Source organism: Pleurodeles waltl, chromosome 5 (genome assembly GCF_031143425.1).
Source record: "Pleurodeles waltl isolate 20211129_DDA chromosome 5, aPleWal1.hap1.20221129, whole genome shotgun sequence".
In the NCBI taxonomy this organism is placed as follows: Eukaryota; Metazoa; Chordata; class Amphibia; order Caudata; family Salamandridae; genus Pleurodeles; species Pleurodeles waltl.
The window spans coordinates 551,562,241-551,581,629 of record NC_090444.1 but is presented as its reverse complement, the minus strand read 5'-3'; the positions used below and the strand labels follow the sequence as shown (position 1 = coordinate 551,581,629).

Genomic DNA, 19,389 nt, shown 5'->3' with positions numbered 1-19,389 from the left:
TGGCAGTGTTGGCCACGGCTCCCCATTATGTTACTTTTTTTTGGCGGGTGGGGGAACGTAATCCCAGCCTGTACCTGTACCTACACTATTTACAGTTTGACTTCTTTATTCTCTCGTTCAGGTTCCTGAAAACCATTTATTGGAAACTATGTTTGTTCTTTTGTCATAGGGATATTATTAATGGTACTTTGGCGCCCTCCGCTGGTCACAATAATTAATGCAGGGGGTTTTGTTTCCAATACCACGGTGAAAAGCTACCGATTAAAAGCACCTCGAGTGGTTTCCAGACTGTGTGCGGCGCCCCTGGCTAATTTTGATGGCGCACCAAGGAGCCGCGGCGCACAGTTTGGGAACCACTGCCTTATTCTACTCACCCAAGAAGGTGTGCCAGATCATCATCGCCTGCTCGATGCTTCACAATCTTGCTATGCGACGCCAGGTGCCTTTTCTGCAGGAGGATGGTCCAGATGGCGGAATTGTGGTAGGTGTGGGGCCTGTGGAGCCTGTGGACAGTGATGAGGAGGAAGCTGAGGAAGAAGACATAGACAACAGGGAGTCAGTCATACAGCAATATTTCCAGTGACACACAGGTGAGAAAAAACTTTTTCACATTACATTCACTTTCACACTTCTACCTCTATCCTGTCTGTTATTTAATAGCAGTATTTGGTCACTGAGTTGTACCTTTCCATTACGGTTTCACAGGTGAGGTTACCAACGTGTGTCATCTGCTTGGGTCCTTCAAGGACTTGTGATGTGTGACATAGGTATGTTGACATTAAAATTTCGAACGGATTTTGTCATTGTCATTGCTAATACATATTTTCAAAATCACAGACTGACTCCAGATTGTTTTGTGGTTCAAGGGTGTTTATTTAAGTGCTCAAAAATGGAGGGGGGTTGGAAAATGGTGATGGGGGACGGTGGAGGAATGTCCATGGCAGAGTCCAGTCTATTGGTCACACAGGTGCTTTGCCCATATGGGCATAGGAAGTGGAGCTGGGGCAGTTAAAGTATGGACAGGGTAACAAAGTGGGACAGTGGGAGGACAATCAGGGTGGTCTCATTTCCTGGCGGGGGTCTTGCCATCTTGCTCTGTCCTGTTCCTGGATCTCAGGGACCGCCTGCGTGGTGGTTGTCCATCTGCAGGGGGTGGGGTGCTGGTGTGGTGTTCCTGTGGCGGGGCATCCTGTCCACTAGCGCCGGCGGAGGTGGTGGGCAGTTCATAGTCCAGGCTAGTGTCAGGGGCCCCTTGGAGTGCCACGGTGTCCCTCATGGTTTTTTGTATGTCCTTCAGCACCCCTACGATGGTGCCCAGGGCGGAACTGATGGTCCTGAGCTCCTCCCTGAACCCCAAATACTGCTCCTCCTGCAGGCGTTGGGTCTCCTGAAACTTGTCCAGGACCGTCGCCATCGTCTCCTGGGAGTGGTGGTATGCTCCCATGATGGAGGGGAGGGCCTCGTGGAGAGTGGGTTCCCTGGGCCTGTCCGCCCCCTGTCGTACAGCAGCCCTCCCAGTTCCCCTGTGTTCCTGTGCCTCCGTCCCCTGGACCGTGTGCCCACTACCACTGCCCCCAGGTCCCTGTTGTTGTTGGGGTGGTGGGTTCTCCTGGGTTCACTGTAGTGGTGGACACACCGCTGATTGACGTGTCCTGGGTACAGAGGTATGGGCCAGCTGGGTGGGTGCTGTGCGGGTGTTACCAGAGGGGGGAAGGTCGTTGTTGGGCTGTGCCTGTACAAGGGGAACCGACTGTCCTGAGGCCCACGATGGTCCGGGCTGGTCATCAGGATCCAGTAGGGCAGAGCTGCTGTCGTCACTGTGGGCCTCTTCTGTGGGTGGAGTGGAGATGTCTGACCCTCCTGTGTGGTGACGTTCCTTAGTGGTCCTGCAGGGATATAAGAGCATGATTATTGCATGTGTGTGTGTAATGGTGTGCAATGGGTGGGTGTTTGTGTACCCCAGTGTAAGCATTCCTGTGTGTGGGTTTGTGTGATGATGGTTAGGGGGTTGTTCTGGGTATGTGCAGTGAGCATGCTTTGGTGAGGGGTGACCATGCTTAGTTGTGTCATGCAGGGCTTGGTGTTGGGATGTGTGGTTTGTGTTATTAGTACATATGTGAGGATTTGGAGTGATAGGGGAGGGGGTAAGGGTGGGGGTGTGTGATAGCATGCAGGTAGGGTGGGGGATCTGATAGTTAAGATTTGACTTACCAGTGTCCGTTCCTCCACCGACTCCTCCGAGGCCCTCTGGATGCATGATGGTCAAGACTTGCTCCTCCCATGTTGTTAGTTGTGGGGGAGGAGGTGGGGGTCCGCCACCAGTCCGCTGAATCGCGATGTTGTGCCTGGAGACCACTGAACGCACCTTCCCCCGTAGGTCGTTCCACCTCTTCCTGATGTCCTCCCTATTTCGTGGATGCTGTCCCACTGCGTTGACCCTGTCGACTATTCTGCGCCATAGCTCCATCTTCCTGGCTATGGATGTGTGCTGCACCTGTGAGCCAAATAGCTGTGGCTCTACCCGTAGGATTTCCTCCACCATGACCCGGAGCTCCTCCTCAGAAAACCGGGGGTGTCTTTGGCGTGACATGGGGTGGTGTGGGTGATGTGTGGGGTGGTGTCAGTGTTGATGTGTGTGGTGTATTGTGCGTGTAATGTTGTATGGCTGGTGTTGTGTGCCTCTGTGTGGTGGGGTTCTCAGTTGCTGTGCTCTCTGTCTCTCTGGCCTTCGGTCGTGACTTGTGGGCGTAGGGGTTTGTGGGTGATGTGGGTGTTTGTTTTATATTGTGTTGGGTGTGTGGGAGTGGTGTTTGTATGTGTATCAGGTGTGTTTATTTGGAATTGTCCAATGTGGCGGTGTTTTGGAGATGTGTGTGTATTTTGAGCGCGGCGGTGTATGCCGCCAATGGAATACGCGGTTGAAAGACCGCCGCGTGGATTCGGGGGTCGTGATAGCATGGGCGTGTTTCTGTTGGCATGGAGGTGGAGGTTTTTTTTTCGCCAGTTTTACACTGACCTTTGGTGTGGCGGACTTGTGTGGGTGTCTGAGTTTCGGCGGATTACGAGATGTGTGTCATAATAGCTGTGGTAGAATTCCGCGGCCGCGGCGGTGTATTGGCGGTCTTCTGCACGGCGGTAAGCGGCTTTTACCGCCAATGTTGTAATGACCCCCTGTGTGTGTTGGTGGGGAGAGAAAGGTGAAATCGACATGCATCCCTCTCAGGGTGCCATGCCCAACAACCACTGCCTGTGACATAGGTAAGTCAACCCTCTAGCAGGCCTTACAGCCCTACAAGTGTGCGCTTTACCACAGGTGAGGGCATAGATGCATGAGCAATATGCTCCTACAGTGTCTAAGACCAAGAACTCCCAAGGACGGCGGCCCTGTCCACAAGAAACTCCAAGAAGGAATCCAGAACCGATCCGGATCCACAAGTCCTGCTCACTCTGAACCAGACGCCCAAGGCCTGTGTCCAGGTGGCCCACCGGTCCACAGCAGGTCCCTAGGTGATTCTGACCTTGTGTCCACCCTGGGTTGACCCCTCCTGCTCAACACAAGAACGCCTGCGGCCTAAATACAGAGGATCCTCCTGACCACGAGAGAACCAGACGAAGATACCTGATGCCCAAAGGTACCCTTGCACCCATAGCTCCCAAGCCTTGGGGAATCCGACCACCAGTCCAGCAACATTCAGCAGGCACCCGTTTTCTTTGTCCATCCTGTGGTTTACCAGGATTGATCCCCTGGGTCCAGCCAGAAGCACCTTTGTGACCCCTGGGGTCCCCCTATTGACAAGCATTTGGAGCCTGTTGCTGTGTTTGCACTCTTCAGCTGGCCGCTCTTGTGCTGTTAAGGGTGTGTGTTGGGTGCTAACCTGTGGCTCCTCCGGTGCTCACCTAACCCCTCAGGTCTGCCATCCGAAGACATGGGTACTTACCTGTAGGCAGACCTCTTCTAAGCACCCCCCAGTCCTCCGAGGATTCTACTGTAAACCCGAGGCCAACTTTGACCTCTGCACCCAGCCAGGCCCGTGTTGCTAGGGGTGCACTTTTGGGGTCAGCCTAAACCTTGGCCAATGGACATCCTAAAACCCAAAGACTGGAATTGTAAGTCACGTAATTACCTGTTTTCTGTGTTGTTCCTCCCCCCCTCAGGACTCTATGGACTCCCATTGAAAATTGCACTGTGTCAAGTTTTGAAATAGAAAATTGATACTTGTAAACTGTTTTATCTGCTAAAACCAAACAAAGTACATTTGATACATATGCTTGATACCTACTTACAACTGTACTTACCTGCAACAAAGTTCTTCTGGTTCTAGTAATAAAGTACCAAAATATATTTTTGCTATATAAAAACAATTGGCATGGAGTTAATCATTGAACGTGGGCCTCTTTTATTGCCTGTGTGTGTACAACAAATGCGTTGCTCTACCCTCTGGCAAGACTAACTGCTCAACTGCACTACCACAAAAGAAAGTATTAGTATTATTTGCTTTAGCCTCTTTTAAGCCTCTGCGGAACACCCGGACTCTGTGCACACTATAACTCGTTTTGATATAGTATATACTGAGCCAGCTTCCTACACCCACATATATCATCCTAAGCCCCCCAAACAAACATGCCTCTTATGGTCACATCAGGGTAAGGCCATAACACAGCACTAGGTGCTGTTAAACAAGTCAACCCTGCAATATAGGTTTTCAAAAGAGGTCACAGAATACGGTACCTGGCTAAGCTAATCACAGGACTTCTTGGGCATGGAAAACATCTCAGCAGCTGTAGACCATAAAAGATATGGGAGCCCTGTATCAGCTTCCTGCTCCAGGAATTTAAGGAGTCTACGTGCCCTAAATACCTGAAGGTATTCCAGCTCACAGAATGCCATACCCCTGGACAGCAAAAAACTGCATCTGCTCCATCCACCTGATCTCACTGTGCCTAGAATAAAACAGCCTACAACAAGGAATCAGATCTGTAACATGGTCAAATAAAGGTATGCCTGTTATTGAAACAACACAAGATGCTCTGAGGGAGAGGAAAAGGAAATGAGGTGGAAGTATTTTCTATATCTGCACATCATTTCTTTGAGTTTCTCACTATTGCTACATTCTCTCACTTTCGCACTTCTCACCCTCACAACCAGTGGTGGTCCCATGTGTTCAAAATATCAATAAAGAGATAAAAAAATCCAAACTTTCATGCTATCTTCTGAAGAAGGCACACTATCCATTTGTGCTGTGCTATTTCAAACATTTGGTAATAGATGGCATCTCACGTATCAACCAAGCAAGTGCATTAGTCACCAGATCCTCCACGCTCCCCTTATGGCAAAAGATTCAGGAGCCATCCACTTATAAAAAAAAAAACCTAAGTGAGAGACTTGAAGGTGATACTACACTGGGGGGGGGGGGGTACCACAAACTGCAGTTTAACTAGGAGAGCCAGTAGGACTTGTAGGACCAAGGCCAGGGTGACAAGGACAAGGGGACCAGAGCAGAGCTGCAAGATGGGGGGAAGCACAAGTAGACCAGCTGAACAAGGAGTACTGGCATGAAAAGACTTAGGGCTAAGAGGATCAGAGTTAGAGAGAAGGAACAGAGCCAAGCCTCAGAGGTCCAAGAACAGGACCTGAAGCAGAATTAAACCTAAGGTGGACAATGACCAGGCGGATAAGGACCAGGGGGCCCATTAAACCAGTGGACCAGGATCAGGGGAACCAAGAGCAGCAGAAGGTGTATGACCAAGAAGGCATCAATGGGAAGGGCTGGCTAGGAGGATCATGACCCAGAGGACCGCTGGAACAGGAAGACCAGGGCCGGGAGGACAAGAAGCATGAGCAGAAGGGCCAAGAAGAGAATTGTATATGGAGTAGGAACAAACGAGATGGACCTTGACTAAGTTGATCTGGTTGACCAGAGATCGGAGGATCAGGAGAAGAAGGACCAGAAGCAAGAGAATCTATTTAGAAACAGCAAGAGGATAAAGAGGCTTAGGAGTAAGGACAAGACTAGAAGGAGCAGCACCAGAAGACAGACCAGAAGGATGAGGTGGAGGACCTGAAACAGGAGTAGTAGTACCAGGAGGTTGAAGGGGAAGAGGAGGGCTGAGTCCAAATAGTCTGCTTCCATTTGGGGGCATGTTTCTTGTGGCCATTTCTGCCCCCCTTGGGGGCAGATCGGCCTATTATTTTTAGGGGCAGAATCCACTAGACGCCAGGGATTTTCTTTTTTTTGTTTATTGTGCTGTTTGTGTGTCGGGAGCGGGCCCTTGTGCAAGGGTCGCTCACATTTGGGGGCATGTTTCTTGTGGCCATTTCTGTCCCCCCTTGGGGGCAGATCGGCCTTTTATTTTTAGGCCGATCTGCCCCCAAGGGGGCAGAGAATCCACTAGACGTCAGGGATTATTGTTTTGCGTATATTTCTAATCTTTTGCATTGGGGAGCGGCCCCTTGGGCAAGGGTTGCTCCCATTTGGGGGCATGTTTGTTGTGGCCGGCAGATCGGCCTATTATTTTTAGGCCAATCTGCCCCCAAGGGGGGCAGAATCCACTAGACGCCAGGGATAATTTTTTGCGTATATTTCTAATGTTTTGCGTTGGGGAGCGACCCCTTGGACAAGGGTCACTCCCATTTGGGGGCATGTTTGTTGTGGCCATTTCTGCCCCCCCTTGGGGGCAGATCAGCCTATTATTTCCAGCCCAATCTGCAGAATCCACTAGACGCCAGGGATTTTTGTGTGTGTATATTTCTAATGTTTTGCATCGGGGAGTGGCCCCTTGAGCAAGGGTCGCTCCCATTTGGGGGGCATGTTACCTGTGGCCATCAGCCTATTATTTTTAGGCTGATCTGTCCCCAAGGGGGGCAGAAACCAGTAGAACGCCAGGGATTTTTTTGTGTATGGGGGGGGTGTCCCCTTGGGCTAGGTCTGCCCCCCCACCCCCCCAAGGGGGGCATTGAACTGTTGGCCATTTCTGCCCCCCTAGGGGCAGATGGGCCTATTGTTTTATGCCCATCTGCCCCAAGGGGGGCAGAAGCCACTTAGACACCAGGGATGGTGTGTGTGTGTGTTAGGGGATGGGGGGCAGCCCCTTGGGCAAGGGTTGCCCCCCCCTTTGTGTATCAAGGGCATTTCTGCTCCCCGGGGGGGCAGATCAGCCTATTATTTTTAGGCTGATCTGTCCCCAAGGGGGGCAGAGACCACTAGAACGCCAGAGATTTTTTTGTAATGTGTATTTATGTGGGGGTGCGTCCCCTTGGGCAAGGGATGCATTGAGCTGTTGCCCATTTTTGCCCCCCTTGGGGGCAGATGGGCCTATTTTTTTTGGCCCATCTGCCCCCAAAGAGGGGCAGAAGCCACTTAGGCACCAGGGCTAGTGTGTGTGTGTGTGTTTTATTTTGGGGGGGGGGGTGGCCCCTTGGGCAAGGGTCGCTCCCCAAGGGGACACACTACTAAATGTATTTCCTGCCCTCCTTGGGGCAGATAGGCCTATTTTTTAGTAGGCCCATCTGCCCTTATGGCAGAATCGACTTAGGCACCAATTTCTAAATGCTTGATGGTTGGGTGTTTGTCAACTGACGAAGTATTTGTTTTTGTGATTAGTTCAAAGCTTTTGCTTTTTTTGCTGTGGCTCCTTTTCAGCTTTGGAGGTGGTTGACCTGCGGTTTGAATAGTTGCATGTTTTAGGTCATTAAAAACAATTTACTCCAAAGGAGTACTGTTGCCATGCATGAATGACATGTTTGTAGGTGGTGTACTAAATGCAGGTTTGTGTGTGAAATTGTCCTTAGATTTGTGCACAATGATATTTGTGTTGTCTTATTTCTAATTTGCTTTTCTTTCTCTCGTTTTAGTGGGATATCATTGGTGATTGCTGTATCTGTGCAGAGTAGTTGCTGGTGAGTCAAGCTTTTTCAGGCAAGTGAGCGGTATAGTTTTTGAGTTTACAACTCTTACTGATAAAGCTACACTTTATTACTTATCTTACACAGGGCTGGTTGTTGGTGGTGCATTTGTCCAGTTAATTTTCATAGGAAAGATCATGGCTAGCCGCAGGATGATCGCTCAGCAGGTGGTTGGTATGCTTTTTGAGTCATTGTCTGATCATGATTATGAAACGGACTCTGCATCTGAGCCAGAGGAGGAAGTGAGAGATTCTGGCAGTGAAGTTTCTGTTAGAGAGGAATCTTCTGATGAGGAAGCCACACTCAGTGCAGATGAAGGGCCTATTTTAGAGGAGGACACTGATGTGCCATTAGTGCAGCAACCTGGGGCTGAAAGGTTTCCTGTTAGAAGACCTGAACACTGGGTTGCCCCAAAAATGGAGCAGACAGAGTTGCCTGCCTTTACTGGTCTCCTGGGGTGTAGAGTCAATACAGAGAACCTTTTGCCTGTCAATTTCTTTGAGTTATTTGTGGATGATGTGTTTTTGGAAGAGATTGTTGAGCAGACTAATTTGTATGCAGAGCAGTATTTGAGGGACAACGCTGCTAGACTTAGGCCACACTCTAGAGCTGTCCAGTAGATTCCCACAAATTTGGAGGAGATGAAAAGGTTTTGGGCTTGACTTTTTGATGGGGTTGATAAGGAAGCCGTCACTGGCTTCTTATTGGTCTACTAGTCCCTTGATGGCAACAGCTATATTTCCTGCAACCATGAGTCGTAATCGGTATTTGATGCTTCTTAGGATGCTGCATTTTGTTGACAATGCATTAGCCTTGCCACAAGATCACCCTGATTCTGACCGTCTTTTTAAGATTAGGCCTGTCCTTGATCATTTTGTAGATCAGTTTTCAGAGATCTATGTTCCAGGCAAAGAAATAGCCGTGGACGAGTCTTTGGTCCTCTTCAAGGGTTGTTTGGTTTTTAGGCAGTACATTCCTAGCAAGAGGGCACGATATGGAATTAAATTGTATTTGCTGCCTGAAAGTAGTATATAGTTTCTGTGTCTACACTGGTAGGGATTCCAGTATTGACCCCCCTGGTTGTCCTCCCACTTTTGGAGTTACTGAGAGAATTGTGTGGGAACTTGGTAGACGACTGTTCAACAAAGGTCACCATTTGTATGTAGATAACTTCTACACTGGAGTGCAGTTGTTCAAGGAATTGTTTAGAGTGGACACTGTTGCTTGTGGCACAATTCGTTGTAACCGGAAAGGCTATCCAAGGGAGCTTGTCTGTAAAAAACTTGAGAGGGGACAATGCAGTGCCTTGCAGAATGATGAGCTGCTAGCTTTGAAAGTTTCAGACTGGAGGGATGTCTACATGCGAAGTACCATCCATGAGACTGTTTGGGCCAGGTTGCTGAAGTGCGCAAACCTGTGTGCATTTTAGATTATAATAAGCACATGGGAGGTGTAGATAGGGTTGATCAGAGGTTGGAACCTTATACTGCTATTCGTAAGTCTTACGTTTGGTATAAGAAGTTAGCAATTCACCTCTTCCACTTAGCAACTTTTAATGCTTTTATTGTGTTTAAGGATAGGTCTCCAGAGTCAAAGATGACATTTGTGAAATTTCAGGAGTCAGTGATAGAGAGCCTTATTGTGGTGGAACAGGCCAGAGTTCCTAGAGAAGCAGTGGTGGTGGATGTGGCTAGAGTGAAAGATCGCCACTTTGCTGAGCACATTCCTCCCACACCCAAAAGAATTCCAGCTAAGAAATGTAGAGTGTGTTTTCGAAGAGGTATCCGGAGGGAGACTCGAATGTACTGCCCAGATTGTCCTTCAAAGCCTTGGCTGTGTGTGGGTGGTTGTTTCAAGAATAACCACACCCAGAAGAATTAGTGGGAACAACCATGAGTATAAAATGCCTGTTTTGTATTTTCATGTGTTCAGTTTCATGGTTGGCATTTCTGTCATGTACTTAGTTAGAGCTTTTGTGTTTGTAGTTTTGTAATTATTTCTAATTAGTTAGTGGTTTCTTTGTTTAAAAAAAAAAAATTATGCCATTGTGTGTGGAGTGGCGCTTGGCTGATGGTGTACATATTGACTTGCTGTTGGCTACTGCAACACACTGCCAGCCAAACACCAGTCCACACACTCACATCAGCTGGTGTGATTGCTGTATCAGGCATGTGGGCTTATGTAAGTGATGGGCCCTTGAGTGGTGCTGTCTGTCGATGCGAGTGTTGTAATGTGCTGGGCCCGTGGCTGGCGGCGTGAATGGTCTTGTGCATTTCATGTATGAAAGGTGTGTGAATGGACTGTAAAGCGGTTGGTGCCTTGCCGTGGCTTTACAGCTCACGAGCTGTGAGTCATTGGTTCAGTTTTTTGGCCTTTCAGTTATTAACAGTGCATTTCATTTTTTGTGAAATCTCTTGTTAATAAAATTTGATCCACTGAACCATCACTCACCCTCGTGTCAAATCCAACCAGTATGTGTGGTAAAAATGACAAAACCTGCTCTGCTGTAATTAGGCGTCGCAGCACACCTGTGACACGCTAGGTGCCTCGGGTGGGACCCCGATGATGAAGCATGCCACCAACTTAGTTGGTGGGTGAGGGGTCTTTTTAACATAACCTAAGTGTGTTTCTTTTCACAACTTTTGTGTTTGGAACATCACATAAGTATGTGGACACACCAAAATGATCTATTGCAAAACAACCTGTGTTGGGGGTGGGGGGACACCTATGGTTTTGGTCCTGGGTGTGGCCTTCATCTAGGGAAACCTACCAAACCCAGACATGTTTTAAAAATAGACACCCCTAGGAGTCCAAGGAGGTGTGGCTTGCCTGGATCCCCCATTATTTTCTTACCCAGACTCCTCGGCAAACCTCAAAATTTGCATTAAAAATCATATTTTCCTCACTTTTCTTTGTAGGATCACCACTGCGGTACAAATTTCCTACCACCCAGCGTTCCCCTCAGTCCCCCAAGTAAAATGATACCTCACTTGCATGGGACCCCAAAGCAGAATCAGCCTAAAAGATGAATAAACGAAAAATATGTGCTTATCAACTCGCTGTGCTATCCCCTCAATCTCTACAAATTTTGGGCCTTTTTCTGTTGCAGGCACCTAGCCCACCCCCACAAGTGAGGTACCATTTTTATCGGGAGACTTGGGGGAACGCTGGGTGGAAGGAAATTTGTGGCTCCTCTCAGATTCCAGAACTTTCTAGGCACTTTGTAAAAAACACCTCTGTTTTCTGTGAAAAAATGTGATGTGTCCACGTTGTGTTTTGGGCCATTTCCTTTCGTGGGCGCTAGGCCTACCCACACAAGTGAGGTACCATTTTTATCGGGAGACATGGGGGAACACAGTATAGCATAACAAGTGCCCCTTGCCTTTCTCTACATTTTTTCCTTCCAAATGTAAGGCAGTGTGTAAAAAAGACGTCTATTTGAGAAATGCCCTGTAATTCACATGCGAGTATGGGCACCCCGGAACTCAGAGATGTGCAAATAACCACTGCTTCTCAACACCTTATCTTGTGGCCATTTTGGAAATACAAAGGCTTTCTTGATACCTATTTTTCACTTTTTATATTTCAGCAAATGAATTGCTGTATACCCGGTATGGAATAAAAACCCATTGCAAGGTGCAGCTCATTTATTGGCTCTGGGTACCTAGGGTTCTTGATGAACCTACAGGCCCTATAAATCCCCGCAACCAGAAGAGTCCAGCTGACGTAACGGTATATTGCTTTAAAAAATCGGACATCGCAGGAAAAAGTTGCAGAGTAAAACGTGGAGAAAAATTGCTGTTTTTTTCACCTCAATTTCAATATTTATTTATTTCAGCTGTTATTTTCTGTAGGAAACACTTGTAGGATCTACACAAATGACCCCTTGCTGAAATCAGAATTGTGTCTACTTTTCAGAAATGTTTAGCTCTCTGGGATCCAGCATTGGTTTCTCACCCATTTTGGTCACTAACTGGAAGGAGGCTGACAGCACAAAAAATAGTAAAAATGGGGTATGTCCCAGTAAAATGTCAAAATTGTATTGAAAAATTGGGTTTTCCAATTCAGGTCTGCCTGTTCCTGAAAGCTGGGAAGATGGTAATCTTGCCACCGCAAACCCTTTGTTGATGCCATTTTCAGGGGAAAAAAACACGAGCCGCCTTCTGCAGCCCTTTTTTCCAATTTTTTTGAAAAAAAAAAAACATTTTCACTGTATTTTGGCTAATTTCTTGGTCTCCTTCAGGAGAACCCACAAAGTCTGGGTACCTCTAGAATCCCTAGGATTTTGGGAAAAAAGGACGCAAATTTGGCATGAGTAGCTTATGTGAACAAAAAGTTATGAGGGCCTAAGGACGAACTGCACCCAAATATCCCAAAAAAGGCTCGGCACAGAAGGGGAAAAGGCCTGGCAGCGAAGAGGTTAATATCAGGCGTTGTACTCAAAGAGCAAGGGTAGGCTGTCCGTGGACATCTAGCAGCTATGAAACAGATGCATAACGTGTAACCATTCAAATAACAAATAGCGTTTGGTTCAGTGCTTAATTTGTAAATAAAAATGTGCTGGTGCCCAAAACCCTCCTCTTAAACAAGCGGCTGCTGCAATTAAATATACTGAGGGAGCAAAATACTTAAGCCATCTCGGGCCTCTTCAATACATTTAAAGCCACTACCTGCCCCCTCAGGTCACTCTTTCAGCTTGCTCCCATTGTGACGCTTTTTCGTTTTTCTCTTCCTCCGTCTGTCCCATATGTGTCTTTTGTTCGCAGTAAATGCTTGAGGCAAAAAACATAAGTGCCGGCCCTCAAAAAATAAGTGCCGGTACTCCGCAACGGAAACAACAAGCACAAATTAAGCACTGGTTTGGTTATATTTGTGGTTTGTCACTGCAATAACAGTGGGAAATCTAATGATATCACAAGTTAAACCCCATGTGCTGCCACAAAAAAAGCCTTGCAGCCGGCAGGCTGATTTCATACCCCAATGACCAACACCTAACTACTGAGGTGACATCAAGGACTTGCATTACACGGTCAACGGTCTTTTTTTTTAGGAGAAAGGGGAATGGAAAAAGTCATTTGTTTCATCTATAACTGCAAGGAAGCCTCCGTTTATGGCACCAACGCGGTAGCTACACCTGTGTAGAGAATTCACTAAACTGCCGCTTTCATTTGTGATGAAAACGGCAATAGGAAATGCGCTTCACGGTAAGAAGAAAGGGTAAATGTAAAGAATATTGTTTTGAAAGGTAGGTCATATTTTTCAATAATTGCATTTCTTTTACAATGGCATAACATTATAATTGATTTTTTTCGAGCTGACAGAGCAAATAAAAGTGTTGTTTTGCAATGACCACATCGATTGTGAACCATGAGGCGACTCAGCGCCAACTTTTCTCAATATTGACCTTCCTTCTTCGTCCATGGCTCTGTGGGTCGGATTTAGACTGCAGTATAATAAACAGCTAAGCTTTAATTAATGGTAAATGAAAACAAGACATAGGTTATGACTTTAACTAATTAGGGAATTGTTGAATTAAGTCTGCCTAAGAATGCGAGGCACTGCAATCGATATCCAATAAAAGGACTATGTATGTAATTTGCCTGCAAATGTGTTTCCAATACCATCAAACTGAGTTTAAGTAAGTAAGATATATGAACGGCTGAAGTAGAATGTCTCACAAAGTTAAGAACTGAAAACACAGGAACTATTAACTTTTTTATAGGGGTTGATCAGTGCAAACATGATGACATGACAATCGGGTCAAGGCAATCTACACAATCTGTATTGAACAAAACAAGGGAAAGAAGAGACCACAAAAATATACATTTGAAAAGAAAATCTAGCGTTTGAAAGAAGGAGAATGAATCACATGCTTTGACTAATGCCTTATTACGAAAACTGTTCTGGCCTTTATGACACAGTGCTTTGAATTAAACAAAAGGCGAAAAGCAGCACTAGACAAAACTCCACAAATACATAAGTCCATAGAAACAAAATGTAATTCTGTGAAAACGTAAGCGTGCAGATTTTTTTTCCTGGTCTGTCTTTCATTTACTTGTATAGTACCGCTATACTGTCGGTACCCACCATGGTCGCTTCTCGTGGTTACGAACAACACGCCTGAGTGTCGGGGGGAGTCAACAGAACAGCGTTTACGCCAGTAGCACAAAGACAACCAAACTTGATACGGTTAAAACGCTAGTGTGCGCCAGTTAACTACGCCTGATTATGCATTCCATAATTACAACTCTGAAATTAGATGAAAAAATACCTGCTCCCCTGTGGGCATCTAAACTGGTAAATTCTATGGTCCCATTATGGCCCTTCTTCGGATTATCCTTATACGGTTTGTGGGTCCCTTCGGGACAATATCTATAAGAAAGTCCATAATCTGCAAGATAAACCTGGAAGACATGAGCAGATAAATGAGTAATGCGTTTGTCCTTTGAAAGTGTAACCTTTATAATTAAGTCTTAAGAAACTGATAGGTTACGGACAACCCTTGGGCTATATTTTATTCAACTAACAGTGCCAGAGGATAAAATATGTACAACTGGGGACTATAACAAACCACCTTCCACTTGAAATCCACCACAACTTTACCATATCCCCTTAGAGAGGGGAGTTGTAGCCTTTAAGTTTTATTTTGCTCTTCTGCTACCTTGCCCCAGGTGGGTAGCTAGACATTATAAAACACAATATGGCTTATCTGTCCTCTTGGTGTACATCGGAATCCCTCCTGGTGTCACAAAAAAAGTACACGCACAAAGGTGAAATCCATATTACTGAACAAGTTTACTAGCCAGGGGGGAATGTAAGACGTATCTACTTTTAGATAAAACATTCATGTGTAATATTCGGCATAGTAAAAGACCCAGTTCAAGTTGTGTGATGTTGACGGACACTGATTATTAACCTATAATAATATCGCTTAAAACAAGTCAAATGCACTTTTTACCACATGATCATACACTTTCGAAACAGTTTCACATCTTGCTGTGCCAGTACCTCAGATATTACTGAATTTAAGGGAGATGAGTTTATCTATGCACCAACTTCACATTTTAATTTGAAAATATTTTACTGTGAAAAAATGACATTAAACCCACAAAACTGAAATATCATAATTTTGAAAGTCTCCACATCCCCGACTCATTAAGCGACGGAAGCAGTTTAGGAAGCAAATATCGCAGAGTCTGAAGGAATAGTATAACTACCTTTCACATCTACTTTGTTAATATGGGACTATACTACATTACAAAACCTTTATGTTTCACTTCCTTAGGCCCTGCAGTGCAGTTTTGGCTATGCTTCAGGTTGATGTCGTGATTTAAGAGTGGACTTTTTTTTTCAGCCTTCTTGTAAAGAACACAGACTATCCTCAAAGATTTTTTTATGCATTGCTCCACCCATATTCCTCTTTTCCAGACAAGTACCCCAGTCCTTGCAGATGACAAGTATTTCTATATCATTATGCTACCAGGAGCACGATTCCTCGCAGATTTGGTTATGCAATGTGTTGTATTTGCATGACCCGTTCTGCACTTACACCCAAAAGTTCGATTATAGTTTCATCAGACCCGAATACATTTTGCAAGAAGGTTACAGAATGTGCCACAAGCCACAGAATGCCTTGACTGCTTTTTCCAGACGTCATACTGGATTGAAGAAGGTTGTTACCGAGTAGTAGCCTGTTTCTTGCCATACAAGTCAAATGCATGGAGTACTGAGGATGATGTTGTCAAATGCCCCGTTTCACAAGCTAGAGCCATGTGTAGTTCCTTTTAAGTTGACACTGCCCTCTTCTGATCACTCTCGTACTTTGCTTGGTCATCAAGTTTGGAGGGATGGCCTGATCTACGCAGGCTCGTGGTGATACTATTCATATAAAATGTCCTAATAATTACTTCAAAAGCGCTCCAAGGTATACACAAGGCTTTTAAAATAATTTTATACACATCCCTGATCAGTGACTTTCCACAACTTTGAAAATAAGTTCCTTGGTGATCATAGTGAAGTATTTTCTTAGAAAGAAATTCCCCAGAAGTGGGAATGCAGGTTTTACTATGTGACTTACTACAATTTAAAAAGGCAAAGGCAATTAACCAAGTGAGTATTAATGAATAGTGTATAGTCATTTGAAAGACATGTGTTTAGAATTATGAATACATATTTTAAATACTGCTGCCAGTAACCATTTCTGGTCCTTCCAAGCTATACAGGATCTAGAAAATTGTTTAAGTTACAAGATTTGTGAAGCTGAGCTATTCACTTCTGTAACATAATACACTCAGGATTCGCTGAAATTTCAAAAGCAATACCTATAAATATCTCAAATCTGATTGCGAGAGGTGTACTAAAGCCCATTAGAAGATATAGCACTGCATGAGACAGTTATTTAACTTGGGGCACAAGCAAACAATATGTGCCATTTTTCTCACTTACCTTGCCACAAAGCCTGTACCGTTCGAAACACAGTATTCTTTCCTCTCTGTCTGGAATTCGACTTCTGGCAGTATCAAAAACAATGCCTCACTTTTACCAAAATAAACTGGTAAACAAGTTACTTACCTTAGGTACAGCCTTATCTGGTAGAGACATATTCTAGTTGCAGATTCCTTGCCTTTGAATTTTGCCCCAGCGCCAGACTGGATTTGGAAGATTTTCATGAGCGGTACCCCTGCATGCCATTAGGTGGCGTCGGTCGGATCCGCATCAGTCATCGGCTTTGGCCACGCCGGCTACTCGTCACAGGTCCTATATAGGCACCACCTTTGTGCGCTGTAGTCCGTTTCTTTTCACGACCTTTCATGTCAAAAACGCAGAACCATAAAGAAACTGACTACTGATGCATCACGACTAAGGCCCTAAAAGAGGAGTCCCTGCCCCTAGAAATCAGTTCACAGAGCAAAGAGGATGGGTGGGTCGGTAAGGAATCTGCAAGTAGAATATATCTCTACCAGATAAGGCGTTACCAAAGGAAATTAACTTGTTCATCTGATAGAGACTTCTAGTTGCAGACTCCTTACCTTTGAATAGGTACCCAAGCAATACCATCCCTGGAGGTGGGTCTGCGAACCAAGTTCATACTAGAAAGTCCTGCAAGACCGAATGGGTAAAGTGCCCGTCCAGCCGGTCCAGACTGTCCAGGCAGTAGTGTTTGGTAAAAGTGTGCACGGATGCCCACGTGGCAGCCTGGCAGATATCAAGGACTGGAACTCTGTGTGCTAATGCAGTGGTCGCTGCTTTGGCTCTAGTAGAATTAGCACACAGACCTTCAGGGGGTTGCTTCTTGGCCAGTGCGTAGCAGATCATTATACAGAGTACGACCAATCTGGAGATGGTTAACTTCTGCACTGCCTGACCTTTCTACGCACCCACATAACCAAAAAGGAGTTGACCATCCAATTACGGTAGAACGCCAACACTCTTTTTGGAGCTAGGCGGTGGAGCCTCTCCTCTTCCTTAGATGGGGGAGTGCATAAATAGTAGGCAAAGTGATGGATTAGTCTACATGAAAGGGCGTAACCACTTTTGGCAGAAAAGAGGCCTTAGTGTGAAGCACCACTTTGTCAGGATAGACAGAAAGCTATGAAGGCTTGAATGACAAAGCCTGCAGCACACTCACTCTGCAGGCAGATGTAATGGCAGAGGAACGCAGTTTTCAATGTAAGGAGCTCTAGAGGTCAATTGTGGAGAGGCTCAAAAGGAGAGCACATAAAAAAAGTCAAAACCAAATTCAAATCCCACTGGGGCATAATGAATGGGGACAGGGGAAACATATGGGTAAGACCTTTAAGGAACCTATGTACAATAGGGGACTTAAACAAAGGTAGATCAGGCAACCTAAAAAAACGGGAACTGCAGACAAATAATCTTTGAGAGTGCCATTGTCATTAGCAATGACTGTGATGTGGCCCTGAGTAGTTACCAGTGGCTGAAATTAATTTAAGCATTCTTTCCATCACTTTTTTGTATGCTTTAGAGTATTGCCCTAGGTGGGACGGGTATGTGCAGACGTGGGTCCTCTGCACAGTGTCACTGGAAACAAGCTATACCTGGCTGATGAGCCCTAAGTAGGGCAAAATCGGTCTTGGGTTCCATGTGTTCCAGTTCAGGAAGGACCTAGCCTGACAGTCTGGCATGGACTGTTTGCATTAGAGCAGAGTCAGGAGTGATATCCGTATGGCAGGATCCAAACTGAGGTGGCATGCTGTGCAAAATAACAATGGACTGGGATGCAACCCGAGTAATTACCAGTGGTTGAGATTAATTCAAGCTTTTTACTCATCATTTTTTGTATACGTTAGGGTGGAAATAATCATGCTTTAGGAATCCATCGTAGGACCCCACAGTGAGTAAATCAAATTTTCATCTTAAAAGGTATCAATAATCCTCTCTAACAGTTTGAGCCACAGACCGACCCTGCATGTGGTGGAGTACATCAGTTTTGACCTACGAAGGGCAATGGCAGCATTCTCTTTCAAAGTGTTTTTCAAATAAATACTTTGGGGGTTCTACCACGTAAAAATCAAATGAGACTCAGACGCTAATTATGACTTTAGTAAAGTGGAATGAATATTATGCCACAAGTTAATAAAGCAAGCAAGTAGTGCACTCTGCTACTGTACTGGGTGGCAGTCCAAACAACTGTTTGAAGCACAAACATTGGGCAAGATCAAGCCATTTGTCAAATTATCTGGGGAATGGCACAAATTAAGGCGGGCTTTAGCTTGGCTGTAATTACCTTAAGTATCAGTGCCACAGAGAGCCCTCTGATGTTTTTAATGGGCAGCAAAGGCATAATGTAATGATGCTGCTTTTATTTTTAAGGAGGACAAACATCTATAATGGCCTCTCTTTTGCTCATGCCAAACCCAAGAGTACATATACATTCACAAGCTGTTTCTACTTCAAAGTCATTGAAAAACAATTTCTATTTTGATGTATTTACAATCAATGATCACAACACCAGTTTAAATGTTAATAGTCAAATTGTCCTGGCAACATAGGGCTGATGCGTTTAATGATCTTTGAGGCTTAATCTGAGTCCTGTCCAAGAAAAAGTGCCATAAAATTGGAATATAAATATTTCTCAGTTTAAGGGGCAAGGGTGAAGAGTGGGGGGTGAGGTAAGGAACACCAGCACTTGCCAGTGTGTGTTCCAACTGTGCAACATAAAGACTAAACAGCAGGGGATCTAGTAGCACTCATGTTTAGGCCCTTTGGTTAATGTGTATCCTTTTAAAACCAGACATCAGATCAAATTCACAAAAACATATGTACTCTGGGGCTTGGCATGAGCATCAACATTCCTGGTGGCTTGCGATCTCGGTCCTATCCCCACGCCAAAAGACCACGCCCGCAACCTCGGCATCATTCAAGACAGCAAGCTCAGAAAAACTTTCAAGTGGCTCCCCATCAACACAAGAAAGACAGTTGCTCACACTCTCATCACCAGCCAGCTCAACTGCAGCAACACAGTC

General features: G+C 45.5%; 1 protein-coding gene across 4 annotated transcripts in view; it reads right to left on the bottom strand.

The window, feature by feature from the left end:
• The window catches only part of VRK2 (VRK serine/threonine kinase 2), a 414,359-nt gene that overhangs the window by 262,222 nt on the left and 132,748 nt on the right, over positions 1 to 19,389 (bottom strand). For all 4 annotated transcript variants that reach the window (XM_069234371.1, XM_069234370.1, XM_069234368.1 and 1 more), the window contains exon 8: positions 14,175 to 14,307. In XM_069234371.1, the coding sequence (XP_069090472.1) occupies positions 14,175 to 14,307 (133 nt within the window). The remainder of the gene's footprint in view (positions 1 to 14,174; positions 14,308 to 19,389) is intronic.